This window comes from Scomber scombrus, chromosome 10 (assembly GCF_963691925.1).
Source record: "Scomber scombrus chromosome 10, fScoSco1.1, whole genome shotgun sequence".
Taxonomy (NCBI): Eukaryota; Metazoa; Chordata; class Actinopteri; order Scombriformes; family Scombridae; genus Scomber; species Scomber scombrus.
Genome location: NC_084979.1, coordinates 7,482,385 through 7,506,388, shown reverse-complemented (window position 1 = coordinate 7,506,388; position 24,004 = coordinate 7,482,385). Strand labels below are relative to the sequence as shown.

At 40.9% G+C, this 24,004-nt stretch overlaps 1 protein-coding gene across 1 annotated transcript; it reads left to right on the top strand.

Moving 5' to 3' along the window:
* On the top strand, positions 1 to 23,570 carry ralgapb (Ral GTPase activating protein non-catalytic subunit beta). Its single transcript, XM_062427993.1, is given in 31 exon segments — positions 1 to 139; positions 1,523 to 1,743; positions 5,269 to 5,471; positions 5,674 to 5,840; positions 5,947 to 6,133; positions 6,295 to 6,426; positions 6,845 to 7,023; positions 8,043 to 8,194; positions 8,365 to 8,599; positions 10,170 to 10,304; positions 10,307 to 10,370; positions 10,489 to 10,656; positions 10,800 to 10,914; positions 11,043 to 11,190; positions 11,290 to 11,354; positions 11,462 to 11,606; positions 13,002 to 13,123; positions 13,681 to 13,863; positions 13,975 to 14,123; positions 15,118 to 15,305; positions 15,497 to 15,600; positions 15,737 to 15,889; positions 16,559 to 16,768; positions 16,904 to 17,062; positions 17,268 to 17,433; positions 17,566 to 17,688; positions 17,795 to 17,931; positions 18,047 to 18,155; positions 18,369 to 18,447; positions 20,110 to 20,258; positions 21,127 to 23,570. Coding segments are annotated over 30 exon segments (4,497 nt in total). The 5' UTR covers positions 1 to 139; positions 1,523 to 1,566; the 3' UTR covers positions 21,321 to 23,570.
* Positions 23,571 to 24,004: the final 434 nt, after the last annotated feature.

Sequence of the window (24,004 nt, the reverse complement as noted above, 5' to 3'; positions counted from 1 at the left end):
CCGTTAGCTCGTCAGGCTGTAATATCCGAGCCTTGACATTGCGAAGATGGAGGATGTTATGGTCTAGCCCAGGATATACAGAAAAGCACAAACTGCAAGTTTCAGAGGTCTGTTATGACAACATTTCCAGTTGGTCCAGGTAAATGAAAAAACCTTCTCTGGTTCCTCAGCATGCGAGCAAACGTTAGCTTCTTTGCTAAGTTAGGTAGCTAACACCCAAATGACAGCCAGCTTTGCTAATGTCAACGAACAGGCTAGCGCAGCGAGCAGCAGCTAAGCTAAGCTAGCGGCGTAGTTTGAGATAACTGACACGTTAGCTCACCTAACCATAGTTTTTTCTTTGAGGACACTATCTTGTCTTATCCAGAGACAATTGCATAACAGAGAAGCCAGCAAGCAGCTAACTTCACCGAATGCCATCTGCAAAAGGAGGAAGATGTTTTGATGTCAGTGCTAGCTAACGTTAGCAAGCTAACCATTTGCAGATCCGTTTCCTGGTTGGAATCTTTCGTCTTGTTAAAATGTAAATTCTTGGTTTGCTCCATTCCCTGACTTGGTTTAAGCTTAAGGAGCATATAAACCAGCTAGTATTCATCGTATAATAACGTTTCCTGTGTGACTTTGTGCGCTCTGTTAGGAGAGGTCGCAGTGTTAGTGCCAACATATTACAAATCTGGTCCTTGTTTACTGTCAAACTACACATCAGCTAACACGACTTTACACTCGTTCAAAGGGTTTGATATATTATTTATTTTGCCATGCATTCAGTGCACCAAATGACAGTAGCTGTAATATGTTAGCGTTGATTTAATCTTTAGTCGTTGCTATGCGTTTTAGTCCTGCTTTCTCCTTCCCCTGAAAGTCACTGTGTAAGGAGAAAGTCAACCACATAAACAATTTCGAGTTTGAGTTATCATGGACCAAAAGAAGTTCTTACTTGTAAGAGGTGTGGCTCTGTTATCAGCAGGGTTCCCACGGTCATGAAATTCCTGGAAAAGTTATGAAATTAGAAAAACTTTTCCAGGCCTTGAAATGGTTTGGAATTAGGTGAATGTTTTGGAAAAGTTATGAATTAGGGATGACCTGCTCTGATATCAAAGATAATGGATATAAAATAGGCTGCATGAACATGGACCTCCCACTTTTAACATGTCAAAAATCAGTAGATTTATTTAATATGAATATACAAATCATCAATTTCTATATTTAGCTTTTTAATATCTTCTAATATGTGATCTGGGGCCAAACGCTTCCTCTGGATGTACTTGCAAAATCTTCCTGCCCACCTTTGTTAAACTACTTAAATAAAAAAATGGAAATGGGGTAAAATATTATGGAATAGTTATGGAAATGTTTTGAAAATTCATTGGTAAAAATGTGTGGGAAGCCTGTATCAGATTGGGCAGGAAGCATTCTTCTTAGGGACATAGCTGGGTTGGTGCTTGATGTTCTACCTTAGTAGCATTTCATTGCTTTCCTAATTTGTCATATTAAGTTGACTTTTGAATGTGTGTGTCTGCAGGTGGAGGCAGGAGGTGTGAGTAGAGTGCAGTACACATCAACAGCATGTACTCCGAGTGGCGCTCACTGCAGCTGGTCGTGCAGAGTGACCAGGGCCACCTCAGCGTTCTGCACACCTATCCCACCAGCGTGGGGACAGAGGTGGCAAATGCTGTGGTCAAACCTCTGGGCACAGCTGTGAGCCCTGTCGCCACAGAGAACATCCTCAAGACAGATAAGGAGGTGAGAAAGTGTTCTACGCTGGTGTTACACAGTCTCAAAGTTTAATAGCTTGGTAGTCTGCCAAGGTGCTAGCTCCATCTAAGGCTTTTGAGAGCCTGTCACCTTCAAAACCTGCTCACACATGAAGGGGCTTGGCACCAGTGATCCATTGTAAAGTATATTTCAGGCAACACCAGTCACAAGAGCTCAGTGTCAGTGTAAAGTGCACTATTAGGTGGCACGGCCATTGTGTTATGTGAACATACTTGACAAATTGCTCACCGTTTGATTGGAAAAATGTATATAAAAAAACAATGTCAACATATTCTTTGCATGTAGCCATCCTACTTAATTAAAATAAAAGGGAGGCAATACAACAGGGTTGCAAAAAATGATCATATCAGGTTAAGATATGAACATACTGTGTTTGAATGGAACAAGAATCTTTTTTTATTTTTCTCAATGATTTGCAGGGAGGCAAACTTGTCACCTTTCATTGAAAATTGAAGTTTTGAATCGAAAAATGGTAATTAGTGAGATTCATGTAGATCCGAGGGTTTGAGTGGGCTGAATAAACGTGGGAGACTCAGCAGCCACATATTTCTCTGTTCTTTGTTTAGGAGTGAGATTGAGATTGTCAAAAAACAACCGATTGAGGTCTCAGCCCATAGCCGATATATTCGTCCAATCACCCAAGCCTAATGTAGTCTGATATAAGTCATCAGAGGTAGACACAGTCAAATCACTACATTTGAAACATGTTTATGTTTTTTGAAAAAGTTTATGAAGTATCATTTTTACAAGATTTTAGTCTATTCCCACTCTGTGAGGCTTTAGCATGCTGTTACATAGTTTGCTATAAGCACCTCTCATTCTTTCCCAAAATGATTAGTAGTGTTGTGTGTTTCTGAAGGGGTGTTATATGTGGGAATATTTCTGCAGATTTAGGGTCATTTGTTTCCCTTATCTTTTCATATTTGGACATAAAAGAAGGAAGTGCATTGCAGTGTCTATTTCTAAGAGATCACAATGATGACACAGTCTCTGGTTAGCCAGGTTTTTCAATGACTTCCTTTTATCTATGTCAACACTATGGTCCGCAAGTCTGTATTTTGTTACAGATTTTCTTTGTTTGGTTTCAGGAGTGGTCAGATATTTGGCTAGTTCAGTCTCTCTGTTTAGTGTTTGATAACATTGAAACTTCTGGTTTCTTTCTTCTTCTTTTCAGTTTAAGGTTAATGCATTTTAGATTTGGCCCTTAGTGTGTAGTTATGTTGTTGGACTGTGGCATGAAGAATAGACTCAGGATGACTGATTTGAAACCCCCCCCTCTCTCTCTTTAAACAATAAGCTGCGTTTCCCTTTTAATTTGTCAGTTGTTGTGCATGTTGTGTTATTTTTTTGTGTGATGCATAGGCCTGGACCCCCCCTAGAGGGTTTGCATCTTAGTCATGTTTTTCACCCCGATGAGTTTGCATCCCTGGAAATGCTATGATGCAGTAATCAACTTAAATGAACAGCCTCCTACATCACTGGTGTTGTCCCAAGTGCCATATATATTTAAGGAATATTTGCAATTATCTATAAAAACCTTAAAATATCAAATTAAAAAACATTTTCAGATCATGTTTTTCAGTACTTTATTGATGCACAATTATAACTGCAACTATAAGTCTTCGTTGGTATGCCATTACTGGTTATGTGCCTAAAATAATTTTCTTCTCTTCTTCCTTGTAGATCAGCACATTAGCTTTTCTATAAATCATTTTTCAGCTAGGCCAGGAGCAAGATTTCTTAAAGGACCTCTGGCTTAGTTCATGATTTCCTTAATTGTGTCCAGTTTCTCAGGTCCTGCCATTAAAATTATGGCATTGAAGTTTTATCTTCGATGTCATGAGATAAGAGTTCTTTTTTCTCATGCTCTCCAAGTCCAATTAGGTGCCATTAGGAACAACCCATACAAGCTGTAATATGTCTTTTACTCACAATTATTTTTCATGTAGCCTCTCTGGCAAATAAATGCCTTACTGATGAAGTGCTACAGAGATAGCTCCTTCCATCTCTGTGGGAGTCATATGCCAGGGGCACAACACTTTTTGCAGGCCCCCCCTTCCCTTCTCTGGAACCATGTTAACAAAAATGAACATGGTTTACGTGCCTGTGTGTGTGTTTTTATTTTCTCCACACATTTTGCGTGGATTCAGCAAAAATTCAAGGAAAATACTTTGTAGGTGGCTATTTCATGCCTGAAAGCCTCTGAAGTACAAGCTATATATTCAATGATAAACAATTTTAGTGTGTTAAACAGGGATGTCCTGAGCTGTTTATAAGATCATGAATGAGTCTGATTCAATGTTTGCTCTGTACCAGCAGTAAAAAAGTCTCCCTTGCACTCTGATAAAATGCAGGAACATCTTCTCACCATACAGTCTAAGCTGCTAACACGCACACTGTTACGAGCAAGTGAACCGCAGAGCTCACAGCAAGCCAACAGTTTCAATTAATGATATGACAGCATGCATTAGCAAGTGATGTGTGAGGAGCAGTGTTGGGATTAAAATATTTCAGCAATATTTATCAGCTGCACCGAGCATCCGAAATGCTGCTGCTGATTTGATCTTCACTTCATAATGAGGATAAAACAAGATTAACCTCTCTGTCACTGCTGAGCCACACTTACTCTCCCCTCTTCAAGGATGACACACAAAATATAAAAGAATACCATCAAATTCAGAAAATATTGATTTAGGAAATTATTTAGTTTACCTTACAAAGCAGCTGAATTGAAGAGATCACATGATACCGTTATCTCTCCACTTCCTGAATCCAGCTGCCTTGCAAGGTAAGGCGGTGATAGACAGATGATTCATCCAATCACAAAGGGCCCGCCCTTTTCTAAACAGTTGCGAAGGATGACTTCTCAGGTGGTTCTGTGTAACAAACCATTTGGCACGTCAGGTTATTATTTAGGTCAAGTATTTTAATAACTTTACTAATCTTAATGTAGGCTTACTGTTGGTAAACTATGCAGCAGTTTATCTTACTATTAGGTCACCCCTGTCCCTTCCATTCCAAGCATGCAGGAGAATGTACAATGGCTGCGAAACTTGGGGGAAAAAATGTGACAGGCCCTCTTTAGAGCCAGTGTTTGGTTTGTCTGTTCTGGGCTACTGAAGAAATATGGCTGTGCGACATGTTGGGGTCTTTAGGAGGGGACCCCCATCTGCTCCCAGTGTAGACATAAAGGTCTCATTCTCATTGGATTATACACTAATAAAAACGTACATATGAATATTATATTCCATCTCTGCGAAGTCTGTTCAGCTAGATGCCACTAAATTCTACACAATAGACCTTTAAGCCTCAAAAGAATGGCAGCACTCACAGAATATGACTGTATTTGAAATATGTGTTGAGAGCTAGTATTCTTACTATGTGATGTGGCATACAGGACTCCTCAGCCGCAATATGCTCCATAGCTAAATGCTACAAGCCAAGTCAGTAACTCTTTCTAACATGATTTAATGAGAGTGATTTGCCCCCTAGGTGAAGTGGACCATGGAGGTGCTGTGTTATGGCCTTACCCTCCCCTTAGAGGGGGACACTGTTAAGCTGTGTGTAGATGTCTACACAGACTGGATGATGGCCCTGGTGTCGCCCAGGGACTCTATGCCTCAGCCTGTGGTCAAGGAGCCCAATATGTACGTCCAGACCATCCTCAAACATCTCTACAATGTCTTTGTACCAAGGTATGTCAGACATGTTGGCAGATCTCTCTTTATCTCTCAACTGTGGTTTTTAGAATGTTAATGTATCACTCGGTGCATGTTATACACGTTTGTTTTTACATTATATCTGCTACATAGATCTCTGACAATTGATGTCACTTAAAATGCCTTTTTCCTGTCATTCCTTTTTTCCTCATTTCAAACACCCTGTCTCTCCCTCTAGGCCTGAACAGCACAGTCTGAACCACATTAGGCTCTGCCAGCAGGTTCTGACTGCGGTCCAGAAACTGGCACGAGAGTCTGTTTCCATGGTGAGGGAAACCTGGGAGGTGCTGCTGCTCTTCCTGCTTCGCATCAATGACACATTACTTGCCGCGCCCACAGTTGGAGGTAAATCCCTACCTTGTCCTTTACAACTCCTTTTGATGTATTTCCATAATTATTATTAATACTTACAAACAGCCACAATCTCCCTTAACAGTCCCTCTTTTTCCAGTCGGGGTGGCAGAGAAACTGGCAGAGAAACTGATGGCAGTGCTGTTCGAGGTGTGGCTGCTGGCATGTGCCCGCTGCTTTCCCACGCCACCATACTGGAAGACAGCTAGAGAGATGCTGGCCAACTGGAGACATCACCCTCCTGTTGTGGAGCAGTGGAGCAGAGTGGCCTGTGCCCTGACCTCTAGGTTAGAAAGATATCAGCTCAGCTTCATGTGGTTTTGGATTTAGTGCAGTGACTATAGGACAAATAATAAGTGACTTTCTGGTTGTTTTTTTTTGGTTGAGGTTTTCAAGTCTTATCTATGTTATAATCTGCTCTTATGCCTGTCTGTCTCCTTCAATCCAGACTTTTGCGCTTTACCCACGGACCATCCTTCCCACCTTTTAAAGTTCCCGATGAGGATGCCACCCTGATACCTTTAGAGATGGACAATGACTGTGTGGCACAGACGTGGTACCGCTTTCTCCACATGCTCAGGTACATAAACCCTCATTATTATTGTACTAAATTGGAAAAGAGATGTTCTTTCCCTGTTAAACGAACCCTAACTGACACAGATGGTTCTTTTGTTCATGTGTTATAAGAAACAGAGAAGTTGAAGTAGTTCATGTCATCCACTTCCCTTCAAATATTTCCTTTAGCTTTGCATTCTATTTCCTGAATACAAATAAAATCCTCCCTAAAACTAATTAGGTGGCTGGTCCTGTAGAGCCAGCAGACATTAAAGATCTGTTATCATCTCAGTTCTGATAACATTTAATGTCAGAGAACTGTTTCCGTTTTAAGCCACGGCAGAATCATGACTGTTTCTCTTCGTTTTTATTCACTTAAGCTACAGTGGCATCTGTACTCTTTTTTTCCCTTAAAGCTGTCAATTATTGCTGTTTGTTTCCAGCAACCCAGTAGACCTGAGCAACCCAGCCATCGTGAGCACGACTCCAAAGTTTCAGGAACAGTTTCTCAACTCCAGCGGTATCCCTCACGAAATGGTGCTGCACCCTTGTTTAAAACAGCTACCCCAGATCTTCTTCAGGGCCATGAGGGGCGTCAGCTGCCTTGTGGATGCCTTCTTGGGTAAGACGATGCTGTAGTTAGTAATCAAGAGGTCAGTCTTTATTTCAGAATAAAGATGGTAGAACAAGGCAGGGTTTTGGCATTTTTAAGCAAATATACCATTGGCGTTCACTTGTGGCAAAGTTACCCAATTGTCTTAAAGCCTGCCTTACATAACATGCAACAGTGATGCGCAGACACTGTTAATTATGTTATATCTTAAGCAAATTGTACATTAATGTTGGTACTGTGGTAAATTCAGTGGATTCTAATCACTGCTGGAGGGTAGGAAAAAGAGCTCAACAGAAATATGGAGTATATGCAAGAAGGCCGATGTAGTCTTTTAAAGGATTCACAGCAATTCCAAGCAGTCACTCTTTATAATGGTTTTACTCTTTTTTCCAGTTGTTGTTCTGATGTAGGATGTCAGTCAGTTACACCTGTTCCAACATTTGAATAGAAACATGTCAGTGTGTATTTTTCTCTTTACACTGTAGGTGTCTCTGTTGAAAAGAGAGATGTACGGGAGAGGGTGTTCACATTTTCTCCAGTGCTGCTCTCTCATGGTACAGACATCAGCGGACGTATTGTATGATAAGATGGGCATATGATGAAGTGGTGGTGATGATATTAACAATTTGGGGGGGGGGGGGGGGTTTAGTCTTGCAATAGCAAGATATTACGTCACAGACTTGCATTCAGATGAAACTAAAAGATCGTCAACAGCGCGGGTGTCCTGTGTGGGGTGTTTAAAGCCAATCAAGATAAACGGATATCAATCATTGGTGATTTTTGTTTCTAACCATTGTCTTGCATGTCTACAAATGAATATTGCCTATAATCAACTCAGACTCAAGCCGTTCCGTCTCCTCTCTCTCGTGACATTAAACGTTTGTAAATGGCTTTGAATGATTGTATTTAACCAAAGCAGCTTCTTGTTTGTTGAAGCCAATCAGAAGTCTTTCCTCCCCATACCCCCGCCACTATGAGGGAAAATCACTTGCTTTAGTCTCTGGCTCATTTCACCTTTCTCTCAACAGGCATCTCACGTCCCAGAGCTGACAGCGCCCCGCCCACCCCAGTCAACAGAATGAGCATGTCCCCGCCCCCCTCCATCACCAACACCACGCCCCCTCACCACCGCAAGCAACGACATGCAGTGGTCACCAAAACCACAAGCAAGAGTTCAACTGTAAGTCCGAGCGTTGCATAAAAGTATGATGAACAATATGTTTTGAAAGTAGCTCTGTGATACATGTTTTGTTGTTTTTCATTATTTGTCTATATATCTCTTAGTCACTCTAGTCATGTTGTCAGCTTGCTTATCAGACATCATGCCTGTATCCCTCTCCACCCATGCAGGGCAGTGGTAGTCAACCAACCAAAGCATCCCAGCAGCAACAGCAGCAGCAAACTTCCTCTTCCCCGACCCTGTTGTCTAGCCCCAACCAGAGCAGTTGGGAGTCTCGGCCCCTGCCGGCCCCGGCGCGGCCAAAGGTCAACAGCATCCTCAACCTGTTTGGCCAGTGGCTTTTCGACGCCGCTCTCGTCCACTGTAAGCTCCACAGCGGCCTCAGCCGAGACCCCAGCATGACCGGTAAGAAGCGAGACGACAGCGATGAGCGGCCTTTCCATTTTATGCATGGGCAGGCGGGGTGTTTCGTTGCTGTTCATTAGTATGCGTTTTTGTGGAGTTATCTGTGTTTTTTTGGTGTCCGTTATTTTTTGACTGTATGTTGTTGGGGTATCCTTTCCTTTTTTTCACCATTTTCTCTGAAACTTCTTTGGCCTTTCTGTGTGTGTGGAGGGCTTGGTTAGAAGTGGCCTGGTATGAGATTTTCATCTGATTCTAATCCATTTTACATCTACCAACAACTATTTAAACCTGGATAAAACTGCATATAGACTACAACCATATGCTTAAGACTTCATACACTCATTTTATCGATACATACAGTACTCAGTATTTGAAAAGAAATTTGGCTCATCATTGGCTCTCCATTTATTTTTCTCTTTTTTGGTGTAGTGTCCTGCACGTGTCTACCATGTCTGATTAATGTTAAAGAGTTGTAGTGGGTCATCTATTGAGAACAAAAAAAAAACAACAACACACAATTCATGCCTGATATGAATTGATCCAAAAAATATTGGATCTGCTTTGATTTTGTGTCTCTCCACTATTTCTGTTATCTTGCAGCCTCTTTTATCCAAATTCTCCTTTCTTATAAATCTTGTAAGTAGGAACGGCAGCTTTTTTTCCTCACTTGATTTGCGTTTCTTGACCAATCTTCCTGCTTTTTTTTATTTTTTATTTTTTAATTTTGGTTGAGTTCCTCATGAATCATTGCCATTATTGCCATCGTTTTCTGTTCCCACTCCTTGTCATTTCAAAAGTTCACCACCAAGCGTTCTCTCAGCGTCCTCCAAAGGTGATGGAATGAGTTTCACCAACTGACCACTTGTCTCGACCATAACATTGCCAGTTCGTGACAACGCCACCCCCCCCCCCCCCCCCCCCTCGCCTGCTTTGAGTTCTCATTTTTCTTTTCCTTTGGGTTACACTAATCCTTATTATTTAGCTCCAGACTCCCCCCCCCCCCCCTTTAAGTTCAGCATTAATGTTTTTGTTTCTTGTAATTTCATTTGTATCGTCAGTTCACTTGAGTTTTGTTTTTTATTGGTTTGGTGCCTCAATGCATGAAGTGAATGTTCTGTACCTTGAGTGACAGTCATATAATTGCAGCAGCGAGAGGAGCTGACACAGGGATTTTGCTTTTTGGCCTTGCAGCAGAAAACGACCCATTTTATTACCAGCACACCACACCTGGTCATGCTTTTTGCCCGTGACAGGAAGAACTTTTTTATGGCAAACTCTTTGTGTCAGAATTCCTTTTTTTATTTATTGAATGCTTTTAAATGACGTGAGTGTGTGTTTGCAGTCATTAAAGTCTTTGTTCTATCTCCTTCTGACAGCGATTAAACGTTTGCTTTATGGTGCTTTTTGTTTTTCCAATTTATTTTTATTCTTTTACTACGTTTTACTTTTTTTGTTGTAGTGTGCATATTGTAGGTACATGTTTGCCTGTTTCTCATACATGCATGAATACTAATGACCGCATTACAATTCAGGGTCCTTTCATTCTCTTGTCTCTTTCCGTTGTCTACAGCAATAACCACTCAAGTAGGTTTGGAGCTGAAAAGGAAGGGCTCACAAATGTCCACCGACTCCATGGTGTCGAACCCCATGTTTGATGCCAACGAGTTCCCCGAGAGCTACGAGGCAGGGCGAGCGGAGGCCTGCGGACTCTCTGCCGTATCTTCTGTAGCAAGAAAACCGGAGAAGAGATTCTGCCTGTTTACCTGTCCAGGTAATGTAGTCAGGTCTTTTTTTTTTTTTAGATGAAAAGTTCTAATTGCCTGACAGTTCTGTGGGCATGCAGTTTTAGCTTTCTCAGCTAATATTCAGCTATTTCTCTTTCTCTGCAGGTTTTACATGGTCCTGATTCAGGGTCTCCAGATCTCCGATTTCATCTGTAGACCAGTCTTGGCTTATATCATTCTCAACTCTTCCTCTCTCTTCTGTACTGACCTGAAGGGCATCAATGTGGTGGTGCCCTACTTCATAGCTGCCTTGGAGACTATTGTACCAGACAGGTGAGGACTGGTACTTATCTTACACAAGTTGAAGATTAGTTACCATATAATTCAATCTTTTCTTTCTCTCAGAAGTCAATTTTGAGGATATTGCCGAAAGTTTCTTGGACGTCTATGAGATTTGCTTTTTCTCCGTCTTCTAGGGAGTTGTCCAAATTCAAGATGTATGTAAACCCCACCGACCTGAGGAGAGCCTCCATCAACATCCTGCTCGCCATGCTGCCATTGCCGCATCACTTTGGCAACATCAAATCAGAGGTAACAGCTTTGGCATTAGTACCATTTGATTTCTTCCTAATGTGCCGCATAAATTAAGGGTTTTGAAGGTCTCCGGGTTTGCTGTATGAACTCAATTGTCTCATAACCATATTGATGTTGTGCTTTAGGTTCTGTTGGAGGGGAAGTTCAATGAGGAGGACGGGTGGCCTCATGACCAGCCCGTGTCTTTCCTGTCCCTGAGGCTACGTCTCGTCAACGTCCTGATCGGAGCCCTGCAGACTGAGACCGACCCCACCAACACACAACTCATCCTGGGTATCTACATCACATCCTCTTTATTCATTTATTTTGCCTCCAAATATTACCTTTGTCCTTTTTAAATAATTAATTTTGTTAATCTTTTCCCTCTCTCAGGTGCAATGCTAAATATTGTTCAAGACTCTGCACTGTTGGAGTCCATAGGTGCACAAACTGAAACAGTAAGGCTCAAGTCACAGCTTTTCCTACTGATTAAAAAAAAAAAGTGATGATGCCAAAAGCAGTGAGACGGACCGGACATTAAGATTGCTGTGTTTTGTGGTGATAGGGGAGTATAGACGGGAGCCACATGACAGTGAGGAGTCAGAGTCACAGCCGTACAAACAGCGGCATTAGTTTCAGCAGCGGGGGCAGCATGGAGGCCACCAGCCCGGACTCTGAGCGTCCTGCCCAGGCTCTGCTTCGAGACTACGGTAAGACACCCCAGCTGCTCCACGTACACTAATATCTTTGTGTTTGGTAAATCAACACAGCACTGCCGGCTTTGGACATGTTGTTGCTGCAAGATTAACTTCATGTGATAAGTAGCTGCTTGCTCATCAAAATAAAACATGTAACTCATTTGCTCTTCGTAGCTAACGTGGTTAAAGTGGTATGCAGAGTTAAGAAGCGTTGGGTAAAAATGTCTCTGTAGGTGATATCAGTTATTTGCTGTGATGCTGTGCTGTTTGTCTTTTTCCTCTCCAGGGCTGAGCGATGTTTTGCGATGTGATTTTTTTTAAAAAAGTACTTACATAAATTGATATAATTGCTGTCATTTGCCCACAAGTTTAAATCTTCACTGAACACTGCTGCTGGCTCATAGGCGACTTTGTTCAGCAGGAAATGGGGAGGGGGGTTTGTTCTGTTTGGTTCCTGTGGGACAAGATGGTAGCTCTGTTACATTGTGTTGTGAGACTACGAGCTCGGGACAGGAAACACAATACTTGAGAGCAGACGGGAAACTGGAAACTGTTGTTTTATACACTGCAGCCATTTCAACATGATTTAGAGCTTCTTTTTTTTAAATTCAGGAAATCAAATGCCTGATTTCTCAAATTAAACGCTTAGAAAGCCTCAATATTATTACTGAAAACATTTTAAAGTATCACCTTGTGTATTGTCTGGTAAGACTTCCTCAGGTTCTTTAGGTAGAAAAATCTGAAAGATAGTCAGCATTAGGATTAATTACTAAACAAGAACAGTTATGGGACCGAAGAAGAAAGAAGAAGGAATAAATTGGGACCACAACAGGAAGAAGAAAATCTACACACGTCATGATGTAGTCCAGACATTCTTTACCTCAGCCTCTGTTACTTCCACTGGGCAATACTTTCCTCTGGAACAAATCTGAACTGTCCAAACAGGCCACTTTGACTGAAACTTGGCAGTTACTTTACTTTTTCTTTGCTGTAATTTAAACAAACAAGAAAAAAAGAGTCATGAAGTAGTAACTTACTTTCAGAGATATTTTATCTATGTACATCATGGAAAACCCGCAAGATATTAATCACAGTAAGGTTTGTGTTACTGTGTATTAAGTGATAGGTTTTTATCAGAAAGACTTGTACATTGATTTTGGAGTCACTTTTGGACAATTATATACAAGTTTGTTTGTAGAAATGATGAGAAAAGAATCGCTCAGCCTTATCTATTCTTCAATGTATTTTGCTCAACATTGTGTGCCGTGCTGATTTCAATATCTCTTCTAATGCATGTTTTTTTAATACTAAGAAATCTCTTCAGCCGCTTTGACGCCTTTATCCTGCTTTGCTCTATTCTTTGCGGTGTTTGGTATTTCGGGGTGTTATATGGTCTAGCTCTTCCAGATACGGCGGCAGGACTGCTGGTGCGCAGCATCCACCTGGTCACCCAGAGGCTCAACTCCCAGTGGAGGCAAGACATGAGCATCTCACTGGCTGCCCTGGAGCTGCTGGCGGGGCTCGCCAAGGTAAAGCAACAATGTTCAAATGCGACAGAAATTCAGTGTAACGATGAGTAATCATTGCTAACTGGCCTCACAATTGTATTGTAGTTTACTCATGTTACCCACCTAAGTCTCAACCATCAGTAGTAGATTTTATGCTCCAAAGCTGTGCCTTAGTTAAATGTGTGGATCCTCAAAAAGGTCTCAGGTGCTGAGACTGTGTTCTTCAGATGACCTGAAGACCAAATTGAACCTGTGCCTCCTTCCCAAATGAGACAGTTTAGCCTCAGAGAGGACAAAAGCAGTTATGCATTCAGCTGGGTTTTGTTAAAGTTTAAGCCATTTTCTAGAGTTTTCTTCCTGGTTTGAACAACACACTGCCATAAGATGTGTCAGCTTCCAAATAAAGTCACCTCAGTAAAACAGACAGTAATTAGCTATATTATGTAAATGTATGGCACTTGATTATCACACATAATGCCGAAGAGTAGGGCAACAAGAGGTCCAAAGACTTTCAACTGCATGACATGAAGAATTTTATAGTAGCTTATACACTGTTTTTTTGCATATGTCTCAACCAGGTGAAAGTGGGGGTCGACTCTGCAGACCGCAAACGTGCTGTCAGCTCTATATGTGGGTACATTGTGTACCAGTGTAGCCGTCCAGCTCCACTTCAATCCAGAGACCTTCACTCCATGATTGTAGCTGCCTTCCAGTTTCTATGTGTGTGGCTCACAGAGCACCCGGACATGCTGGATGAGAAGGTGAGTTTAAAGTTTGAATTTAAGATTCTTGGATATGCTGTTAGATTAGAAGGTGGGGGTTAGTATTTCATTCTCTGAGATTCTGTCCCCTGTTCCATTTTTTTGTATCAGGATTGTTTGGTGGAGGTGTTGGAGATTGTAGAGCTGGGAATCTCCGGCAGCAAGTCCAGACAGGAACAAGAAGTCCGACATAAAGCGGAGAAGGAGCACAACCCGGCTTCAATGAGGGTGAAGGACGCTGCTGAGGCGACTTTGTCCTGGTGAGACACTTCAAAGTTTATAGAGTATAAACTCTAACAGCTATGCAGTTAGTTGATATAGTTAATATGTAACATAGAAAACAACATGCAAAGCAGTATTCCTCAAACTGCTCTTTTCCTTTGTCTTGAACCACTTCTAAAGAAAAAACTAACTAATAGGAAATCGCTATATTTTTGTCAGACCCCTGACTTTTTATACACAAAGCATGCTGTTGGTATGCATTTGTGTATGTTGAAGGCGAGCTCCTTTGCATATAGACAATCAAAAAAGTTTGTAATACAAACAGTAACCATCATCATTGTCCTATCTGTGTCATGGTGGCAGGGTGACATCCAAGCAGCAAAACCAAACGGCAAAACCCAATTGACAAAATTCAATTAAAATGTAATTATATAGCACCATTTCATACAGAAGCAGTTGAAAGTGCTTTACATAAAAAAACAGCAGAAATGTGCAAATAATACAAACATACTGTACAAATACAGTGAGTGCATTTAAGTAAATGCTTGAGTCTTTAGTTTGGTTTTTAATGAACTGTGTCAGAGCATAATCTAAGTTCAATTCTTTAGCTATATGAATACTGAATACCATCTGACCACACTTTGAAAGTTGAAAGGAAAAACACAATCCTGTCAAATCACCACATTAACACGAAACTGTCTGCTTGTTAGCTACTGTTACAGCGCCCTCCAGAGGCGTGAAAGCCAAAGGCATTCTGTATAGCTCCAAAAATCTTTTTTTTCTTCTTTTCAACAATAAAGTAGTTCAAATAATACATTTGAAATTCAAAAGTATTTTTTTAAATTTTAGTTAGACTAAATCTAAATTATGTATGTGTTCTGTTTTTCTGCTACAGTGACCTAGTTTCCCCAGTTTTTCTGCTGAACCCACAAACAGCACGCAGGCGACTACTAGAGAGTAAAATGTTCTGTACACCTTGACCCAGTTTCTTAATGTTTATGTTCTTACATGTGCCGCTGTGGTGTTCCCCAGTATCATGCAGGTGTTGGGGGCCTTCCCTTCGCCCAGCGGACCCGCCTCCACCTGCAGCCTGCTGAATGAAGACACCCTGATTCGATATGCCAGACTCAGTGCCACAGGAGCCAGCAACTTCCGCTACTTTGTCTTGGACAATTCAGTCATCCTCGCCATGCTGGAGCAACCGCTTGGCAATGAGCAGAGTGAGTAGCTCATTATCTGTTGTTTGACTTAACACAGGTTTCAGGAGGGAGATTAAGGTGTTACCTGGTTCATTTTTGATGTACAACTATAGAATGTATCACCTGCCAAGAACCAAGCACTGGTAAATTAAAATTAATAACCAACATGCCATTCAATTTCTGCATAAATGAGATCATCTCTGTCCTCACAGACCCCAGTCCATCAGTGACAGTTTTGATCAGAGGGACGGCTGGAAGACATGCCTGGACCATGCAGCTCTTCCACCAACCCAGAGGAGCTCGGGCCAATCAGAGGGTGAGATCACACTGTAGATTACTTCAGCTTGATAGGCATTAAACCAAAATCACTGCGCTATAGTCGTGCCTCTTTAAAACTTTACTTACTGATAAACACATTTCAACATCTGTCTGCTTTTCTCCTCCCACAGCAGGTGTTTGTTCCTGAGGGCCGTCCAGCACCCAACAATGATGTAGGGATCAAGTACAACGTCAAGCAGAGGCCCTTCCCCGAAGAGGTGGACAAGATCCCACTTGTCAAAGCTGACGTCAGCATTCCTGACCTGGATGACATTGTCAGTAAAGAGGTGAGAGAAATACTTGTGTTTGAACCCTGTCATTGATATTTTATCCACATTATGGCTTAATTACATTTAGTTTAAGTTACTGAAACACAGACATCAGCTACAACAAGATTATCCATTATCATGGCTGAAATAGAGCCACGTGGTAAATGAATAACTCATATCATTTGTTATTATACAAACTCAGGTGTGTTGTTTGGGCTGGCAGGATGATTCGAGAGCTACAAATACACTGATGAGTAATTTCCCACAAGTGAGTTGTTGCAGAGATGAAATGCCACTTGGGCTGTGTGTTGGAGAAAAGGGTCAAATCATCTGGTTTGGTGGCAAATACACTCATAGTTTTGTGGGGTTTCACAATCCAATCCAGTAGCCTTGCAAACAATTACAGCCTCTGTGGTAAAAATTGCAACACATTGTGTAACCAAGTGAGTATTGAAACCTTCAAAAAGACTGGATCTGTTGATCTGGGCTTTTGTACTGGATTGGATTAGAGTGCTCAGGTTTAGCTAATAACTTGGTAACTAGTCTTCACATCCCCTTAATACACCAACTTTGGGAGTTAATACCTCAGTACTGGGACTGTGGGAGTGAATGTATACAGTCGTGTGCCATTCATCATAAAATTGGCTTATAATCGTCTTAAACATGTCATTTCCCCTTCCTTTTCAGCTGGAAGTTCAACACGACAAGCTTCGAATACTGATGACGAAGCAGATCGATTATGAGGGCACCTTAGAGCGCCACAGCGAGGAGATCTGGAAGTCCAAGTCTTTCCCTGACCCCCAGACAGACTGTAAACCCCCTCCACCCTCGCAAGAGTTCCAAACAGCCCGTCTCTTCCTCTCCCACTTTGGTTTTCTGTCTCTGGAGGCGCTCAAGGTTGGTTAACATAATTTGTGTGATGGCCAGTAAGAAGATGTTGTGGTTGGCTAAAATTTAACTTAACTTTTTAAATTACTGTTATTGTTAATACAGTTAATTCAGAATATATGTTGATGCATTTATTATCTATAGGAGCCCAATAACAGCCGTCTACCTCCTCATCTGATTGGCTTGGAGTCGTCCTTGCCAGGGTTTTTTGACGACATGAGCTACCTGGACCTGCTTCCCTGCCGACCATTTGACACTGTCTTTATTTTCTACGTGAGGGCTGGACAGAAAACCAGCCACGAGGTGAGGGAACTCAGGCTGATTGGTTGCAGCAGAACCCCATAGAGTCTGTATAATATAATAATGTATACAGTAAAATGATTATTTGGGCTTGAATTTAACTGGGGAATGCACACGTGTTGATCTTTTCTTTCTTTTTGTCAAAATATGCCCATAAGAATATCTGATTATGAATGGATCTGTTCTTGTGTGTGTGTGTGGTAATCAGATCCTGAGGAATGTGGAGTCATCATCCAGTGTCCAGCCCCACTTTTTGGAGTTCCTGCTGTCCTTGGGCTGGCCTGTGGACGTAGGACGCCACCCAGGGTGGACGGGGCACCTAGACACCAGCTGGTCCCTCAACTCCTGCTCTGACAACGACATACAACAGACTGGTGAGCTACGGAGTTATCTACTGCATTACAATGAGGAAGACTGGACACATCACTTCAACATCAACTCTAGTTTATTCAAATGTTAACTATTCATGGCATGTATATTGAATATTTGATTATTTGCTTCTGTAGAGGAAGCTTCTACTCCCGAGGACACAGGCGGTTCAGTGTTCAACGGGGAGAAGAAAGTTTTGTACTACGCTGATGCTCTGACAGAGATTGCCTTCGTTGTTCCGTCTTTGACAGAAAATTCTGGTCAGTATTAACTTCTACTGTGAATTGATGATTAGTGTCTATGATAAAAACTAAGGGAGGGATTAAGTGTTTACAGAGCTGCCATATGCTCTTTGTTATTTCACAGAGGAGTCATCAGTGCACAGTGACTCCACAGTGGAAGCAGACACAAACACAGAGCCCGTGCCTGCTTCACTCAAACAACCCAATCTCACACTGGAGCTATTCCCCAACCATTCAGAAAACCTGGAGTCTGCCAAAAAGGTAAAGTCTGGCTTATGTGAGCTTATCTGAACAGCTTGACAGCGCTGACTAAGATTTCTAATTTGGTTTTGTAGTGTTTGTTTACACTCACTGAATATTGTGCTATTTACTGCAGCTGAGTCCTTTGGTGAAGACAAAGAGGTCATCGACTGGAAAGTCTTTCCCAGCACTGGGACCTGAGACGAAAGTGTTTGTAGTCTGGGTGGAGCGCTTTGATGATATTGGTAGGCATGCTCCTTATTCTGCCTAATATCCTCTGAGGTAATATCTCTGCTGGTTTTATGTAGTTTAAGACCACTTGCGGTGAAGCATTCAGCAACTTCATTCAATAAGTTACTCCACACAAAATCTTAGTGCCAAATACTCAACCTCTGTGGCATTTAAAAGGTGGATGTTTATGAAGTGTGTGACCAAATTGTCATTGTGTGTGTTTTCAGAGAACTTCCCGTTGTCTGATCTGTTGGCGGAAACCAGCACAGGTTTGGAAGCGAGCATGAGCAACAGCACTTCCTGCAGGTACTAAAGCAGTTGACACCCAAAACAGTTTGCTACGATTATAGAACATATTGTTCACAAGTTTGGTTTTGGTCTAATGCAAAAATGCAAAACAAAAAAACATTCGATGAAGGCGTACAGCTGCAAAACAACATGTGCTCTGGCATGTAGGACAACAACCACTGCAAGAATAACACAGTGCAAAACAGGAAGTACAACATGCAATGTGTGCAAAAGCAGAAAAAGAACTGTGGCAAAGCTATGACGAGGGCAAGGGTGTGAAATGACAAGAATATGCAGTTTTTTTTGTGAAAGGTGGTTTAAATGTACAGTAACAGTCTAGAAAAAAACATTATCATTGAAGTGAATGGGAAGATGTGTCCAGATGTTTGACTGATACTGTATGTTGGTCCTCTTCACCAGCAGCTTCATTGTAAAGATTATGGATAAAGTGACACTCACTGAGGCCACAGACCACAACCCCTCAAATTGATTTAAATGGGTTGCAGTCAACCAAAATAACAATGCTACCATTGAGAGCTCTTTGTAGTCTGATCCTGTTGTGACAACTGTTGGTTTCACAAGTTGCAACTGTTCATTTGTTGAGTGTCCAGGTCCTTTGAAAGATAATGGGTAGGTGATGTGTGAAGACTGCTAAATGGACTTCTCCTTTACTGCTAAACATCAGGCATAGACACGTTTTCTCTGCATACATAATTGTTTCATGTGAAGTGAAAACCTACTGGTATTTACACTAAACACCAGTGGGGTCACAAGGTGTCCCTGAACAGGGCTTTCCACAAGGATATAGAGTATCTAGCCAGTGGAAAAAAATAGCCAGGTAGGGGGACTTGCCCCCTCCTGAGACAAAAAAATGTGTCAGTTAAAGCCGGAATTTGGTAGCCTCTGTAACATTCACATGCCTCTATTCCATCATATATACTCATCTTAATTATTGCATAGTTTAGTTTAGTTTGCCTACGTGATTGTAAACATGAGGTGAATTATTGTAAAGGAGAATTAGGCTTCAGTCTCTAAACAGCTGTTAATATTTAAAACCATGCCCATTCCTGACTGATAAGAACTTTTGTTATTAGTAATCATTAGACCCGTTTTAATTATTTATCTATTTATTGATACCGTCACTGTAAGGTTTTTTAAGACGTCCTGTCCATTGATAGTGGTATTATTTTACCAGAAACATAAATGCACTGTAATGTAATCAAAATAAACAAGTTTATTTTAAGAGGGGGGGGCATGTATTTAATCCCATGTCTAATCAAGCCTATGTATGGGGTTTAAATTAAATTATTTTTTTAAATAAACCTCAAAATAAACCATCAAGATAACTCTAAAATAACATAACACTTGATTCAAGTCACGTGAACTAAATGAATCAACTCGACTTGTCTTCTTTGTATTCATTTTCATTTTCACTATCAGAAATCAGCATTGTACGCTTAGCAACATCAGCTGCTGACATTGCAGAAACTCAAAAACATAATAACAAGCCGCGTTGTACAGCTGTCTACTTTTGTTTTATTGTACGACATGTGTAAAGCACCAGTATCAAGTCCTTTGTCCACATTTTTCCTGAGAAAAATATAAACAACTGAACATATCTTTTTAGTATTTACTACAAACATACCATGGTACATGTACACTCTGTTGTTCTTGCTGCAGGTCAGGGTTACTAGAGAAGGACGTTCCTCTGATCTTCATCCACCCTCTGAAGACGGGTCTCTTCAGGATCCGGCTGCATGGAGCTGTGGGAAAATTTGGCATGGTGATTCCCCTGGTGGACGGCATGGTGGTCAGCCGCAGAGCACTTGGTAATAGCTCATATGGATCTCTATGTCTTTGTTTAACCCTCCTTACCGCACTTTTCCTTTTCTCCTCATCAGAAAGAAGTGAGGCATCAAGTCCTAATGTATCCCAGGGTCTCCATGGGAAATCTGTTGGGTTCATTGATGAGCTTCCTGGAATAATATACACAAAGCATATTATTTTTATGATTGGCATTTTGTTTAAAGACACAGGAAACATGACAGAAATAATTACTTTATCTCATCAGATCATTTAGCTAGTAAGGTTTATGCTCATACATAAAATTACTTTAAAAAACAAACATACTGAGTTCAGTGACAGTTCTTAGTCAGCAGATGACATAGTTGGAAACTATCTTAGACAGTTGCTGTGGTTTAATGAAAGTTAATGTTGGAATCTCCTCACCTTCCTAATTTTCACTCTCACTACCTTTATCTTGTTAGAATGTGCTGTGCTGTTATGCTGAGAGCAAGCCCTGATCACATTCACATAGTTATATATTCATATCTGGAAGCTGCCCAGTACAACCACAGTGTGATCTGTCTACCACTGAGCAGTTGGGGTCAAGGGCCTTAATCAAGGGCACCTCAGTCGTGGTAATGAGGCAGGGGCAGGCGCTGTTTTTTCACTTTCCCCACCCAGATTTATCCTGCTGGTCTGGGGTTTGACCTGGCAAATTTGTGGTCACAAGCTCGCTTCTTAATCCTTTTGCCACAGTATTATTGTATTAATATTGATTGCTATTGCCGCAGTATTATCAGCGGCAGTAGAATTCAGTCATTTCATGAAACTCATTTACACACAGTCTTATAAAACTGTCACTGTTTGACTACTTTTGCCTGACGAGCTCATGTGTTTGCCTCCTCCTCCCAGGGTTTCTCGTGCGTCAAACAGTCATCAACGTGTGCCGACGGAAGCGCCTGGAAAGTGACTTGTACAACCCGCCTCACGTGAGGCGGAAGCAGAAAATAACTGAGATTGTCCAGCGTTACCGCAACAAGCAACTGGAGCCCGAGTTTTACACCTCGCTCTTCCACGAGGTGGGGGAAGGAAAGCCTCACCTCTAACCTCCCTGGTTCTGTCCTAACACTGGCTCACAAGCGCACACAACAACACACAAACACACACACACACACACACACACACACACACACACACACACACACACACTCTTATGCTATACTCTCATACACCATTTTCAACTGTGCGTGCATACACACACACACAAACACACACACACACACACAGAATCTTTATATTTATACTGTACTATTTTGTTATTTATATGAATACATATATCAACACTGTCTGCCTTTGACTCCGAGAGCAAAGCGTCAAAAAACCATGCCAAGGTGGAAGAAGCTAAATTTCTATGTCGCAGCCGCTCACTGAAGAATCAAATGGCTGAAGTTCAACAGTGACTGTCTCTCCTCATTTAGGTTCACGCTTTGTGGCAAAAGACTTTCTGCTTGTCTTTAACTGCAATACAATAGTTACACTGTTGGCCTTTTTGAAATTATAAACAGTTTGTCCTTTTAAAAAACCCTGTGACATGAGTGCATTTCATGATGGTTTGGTAATACAAAGTTGTGTCCAAAATCCAGATCTGCATATCTGTTTTTGTTTTAATCTAACAGATCCACGGTTGGATTTTTGCCAAGGGGATAAAACATGCAAGCATCATTAAAAAAATGTTTTGTAACATACGTCACTGCTGCTTTTAAGGCAGGCGGCTTCAAGAGTACAGAGAAATGATCGACGGCATTAACCCATAATCTAACTTTACAACAAATTGTCATCTACACCCAAACACCTGCTAAAGTCTTCCTAGTGCACACACACATTTTGTCCATCGCAGCAGCTGACTGAGCACACAAATAGTGCTGTTTCTATTTTTTTGATTTTTCAGATGATTTATAGGACTCCTGTGTTGTTTTACTATACATGGATGTCATTTGTGACACCTGAGCAGTCATCCCATCTCATAAAAGCTACACTGTGTGTTTGTGCGTGCGTGTGTGTGTGTGTATGCGACCACATGTATGCTTGTTCAGTCAGTCAAATTATTGACACCACAAGAAGTCACAGTGACTCCTGAGCAGCCCATACGTGGCATATGAAGATGAATTCTGTCACTTTAAACAAATAGGAATCTCAAGATAAAAAACATTAAGAACATTTTCTATTTTCACTGTCAAGTAACACTAGAACTGGTTCACTCTTTAGGGCTTTGTAACATTGGAGTTCACTGATCATGAAAGCATTTACAGAGCTCCTGCAATTTGCACTTGATGTTTGCAGGGCTATTATGAAATGATCAAAAAGACATTGTAGGTTTTGAATCTGCCAATACCAAACAGATACCATAGCACAGTTTAAAGTGTCTTGCTTCTCCAAACAAATCTATGGTGATGAATTCAAAGGCCAAAATACTCCAATGTAGCTAACTTCCATTTTGGCTGAGTATATCTGTATATTTTTTTTAAATTCTAAACCCAGAAAGAGAATATTTCACTTTTCTGTTATATTCAGTTTGGATAATAGAAATGTGCAGTTTTGCCTTCACAAATCTTTTAGTAACTTTCACAATTTTCTTTCACTTTTGTTTATTCACTGTACTTTGGTTTTGGATTCAAGCCCTCTCACTGTCTGCCTGTAACAATGTGAATTTATTTATCACAGAGATGGAACAGGGCAAACACCTCTAGTTTCTTTTGTTATATTTGGAAAGTCTTAATGCACTGAGCACATTTTATGTTTATTTTCTATTCCCTTTGGTTACCTTACTTGTCTTTTTGTACTTTTGTGCATTTTGAAAGAAAACCCTGCTGAAGGAAGAGTTTTATCTTGTGAAAATATGAATGAAGAAGAGGCATTGTGGCGTTTTTAACCTATCATGTCTAATCGTGTGACTCACTTTTTATGATGGTGCTTTATGCACATGCCTTTTTTTGGAAGGAAAAAGTACATTAAATATGCTTCAAAGAAACTACATACAATCAGTCATACAGTGTATCCTATGTTACTCCTTTGATGTTTGATCATATTTAAGGATTTGCCATGTACAGAAGCGGAGGATGATATGTAAATATATGATAGTGTAAGGCATTTACAAGTTGTCTGTTGCATTCCTCATCATGAGATGGCGCGAAAAGTTCTGTGTGTATGCAATTTTGTGTGGGAGGCTCACAATGGGTATTGAATGTAACATGCATCAATTAAAACTATTATTGACATTTTAATTTCTCCCATTCCTAATATTTGACTTTTTGTTCACAGGTTTATGTTGATGAAGAATAAAATGAACTTCCACTTTTTCTCTTTTAATATTTAATTGATGAGACCTTTTCTCTCCAGACGCAACCTAGGCTCTAGATTTCAATTAGCCCTATTAGTTAGAGCCAAAATGATATTAGAATAAAATATAGACACCTCAGCTATTTTTTAAAGAATAATTGCATCACAAACATAAGTGTGGCTTAAGCCTTTTAACAGTGGTATGGTTGTATGATGAAGTAGCTCACAGCTTGGGGCAATGTGAAAGTAGTTCTCTACACTGAGGCTGATGACACAAACATTACTGTAACTGAGAATATAGTATGTATATGTCTATCATTACTGCCAGTGTAAAGCAAACAAAGCTGTATGTCCTTTACACAAATTGTACAATGAATTAAGACTGAAAGCTGAGGTTGATAAAAGGTTTAACAGGTAGGTTACGTCATGTACTGTAATTACGCACGAGACCTAA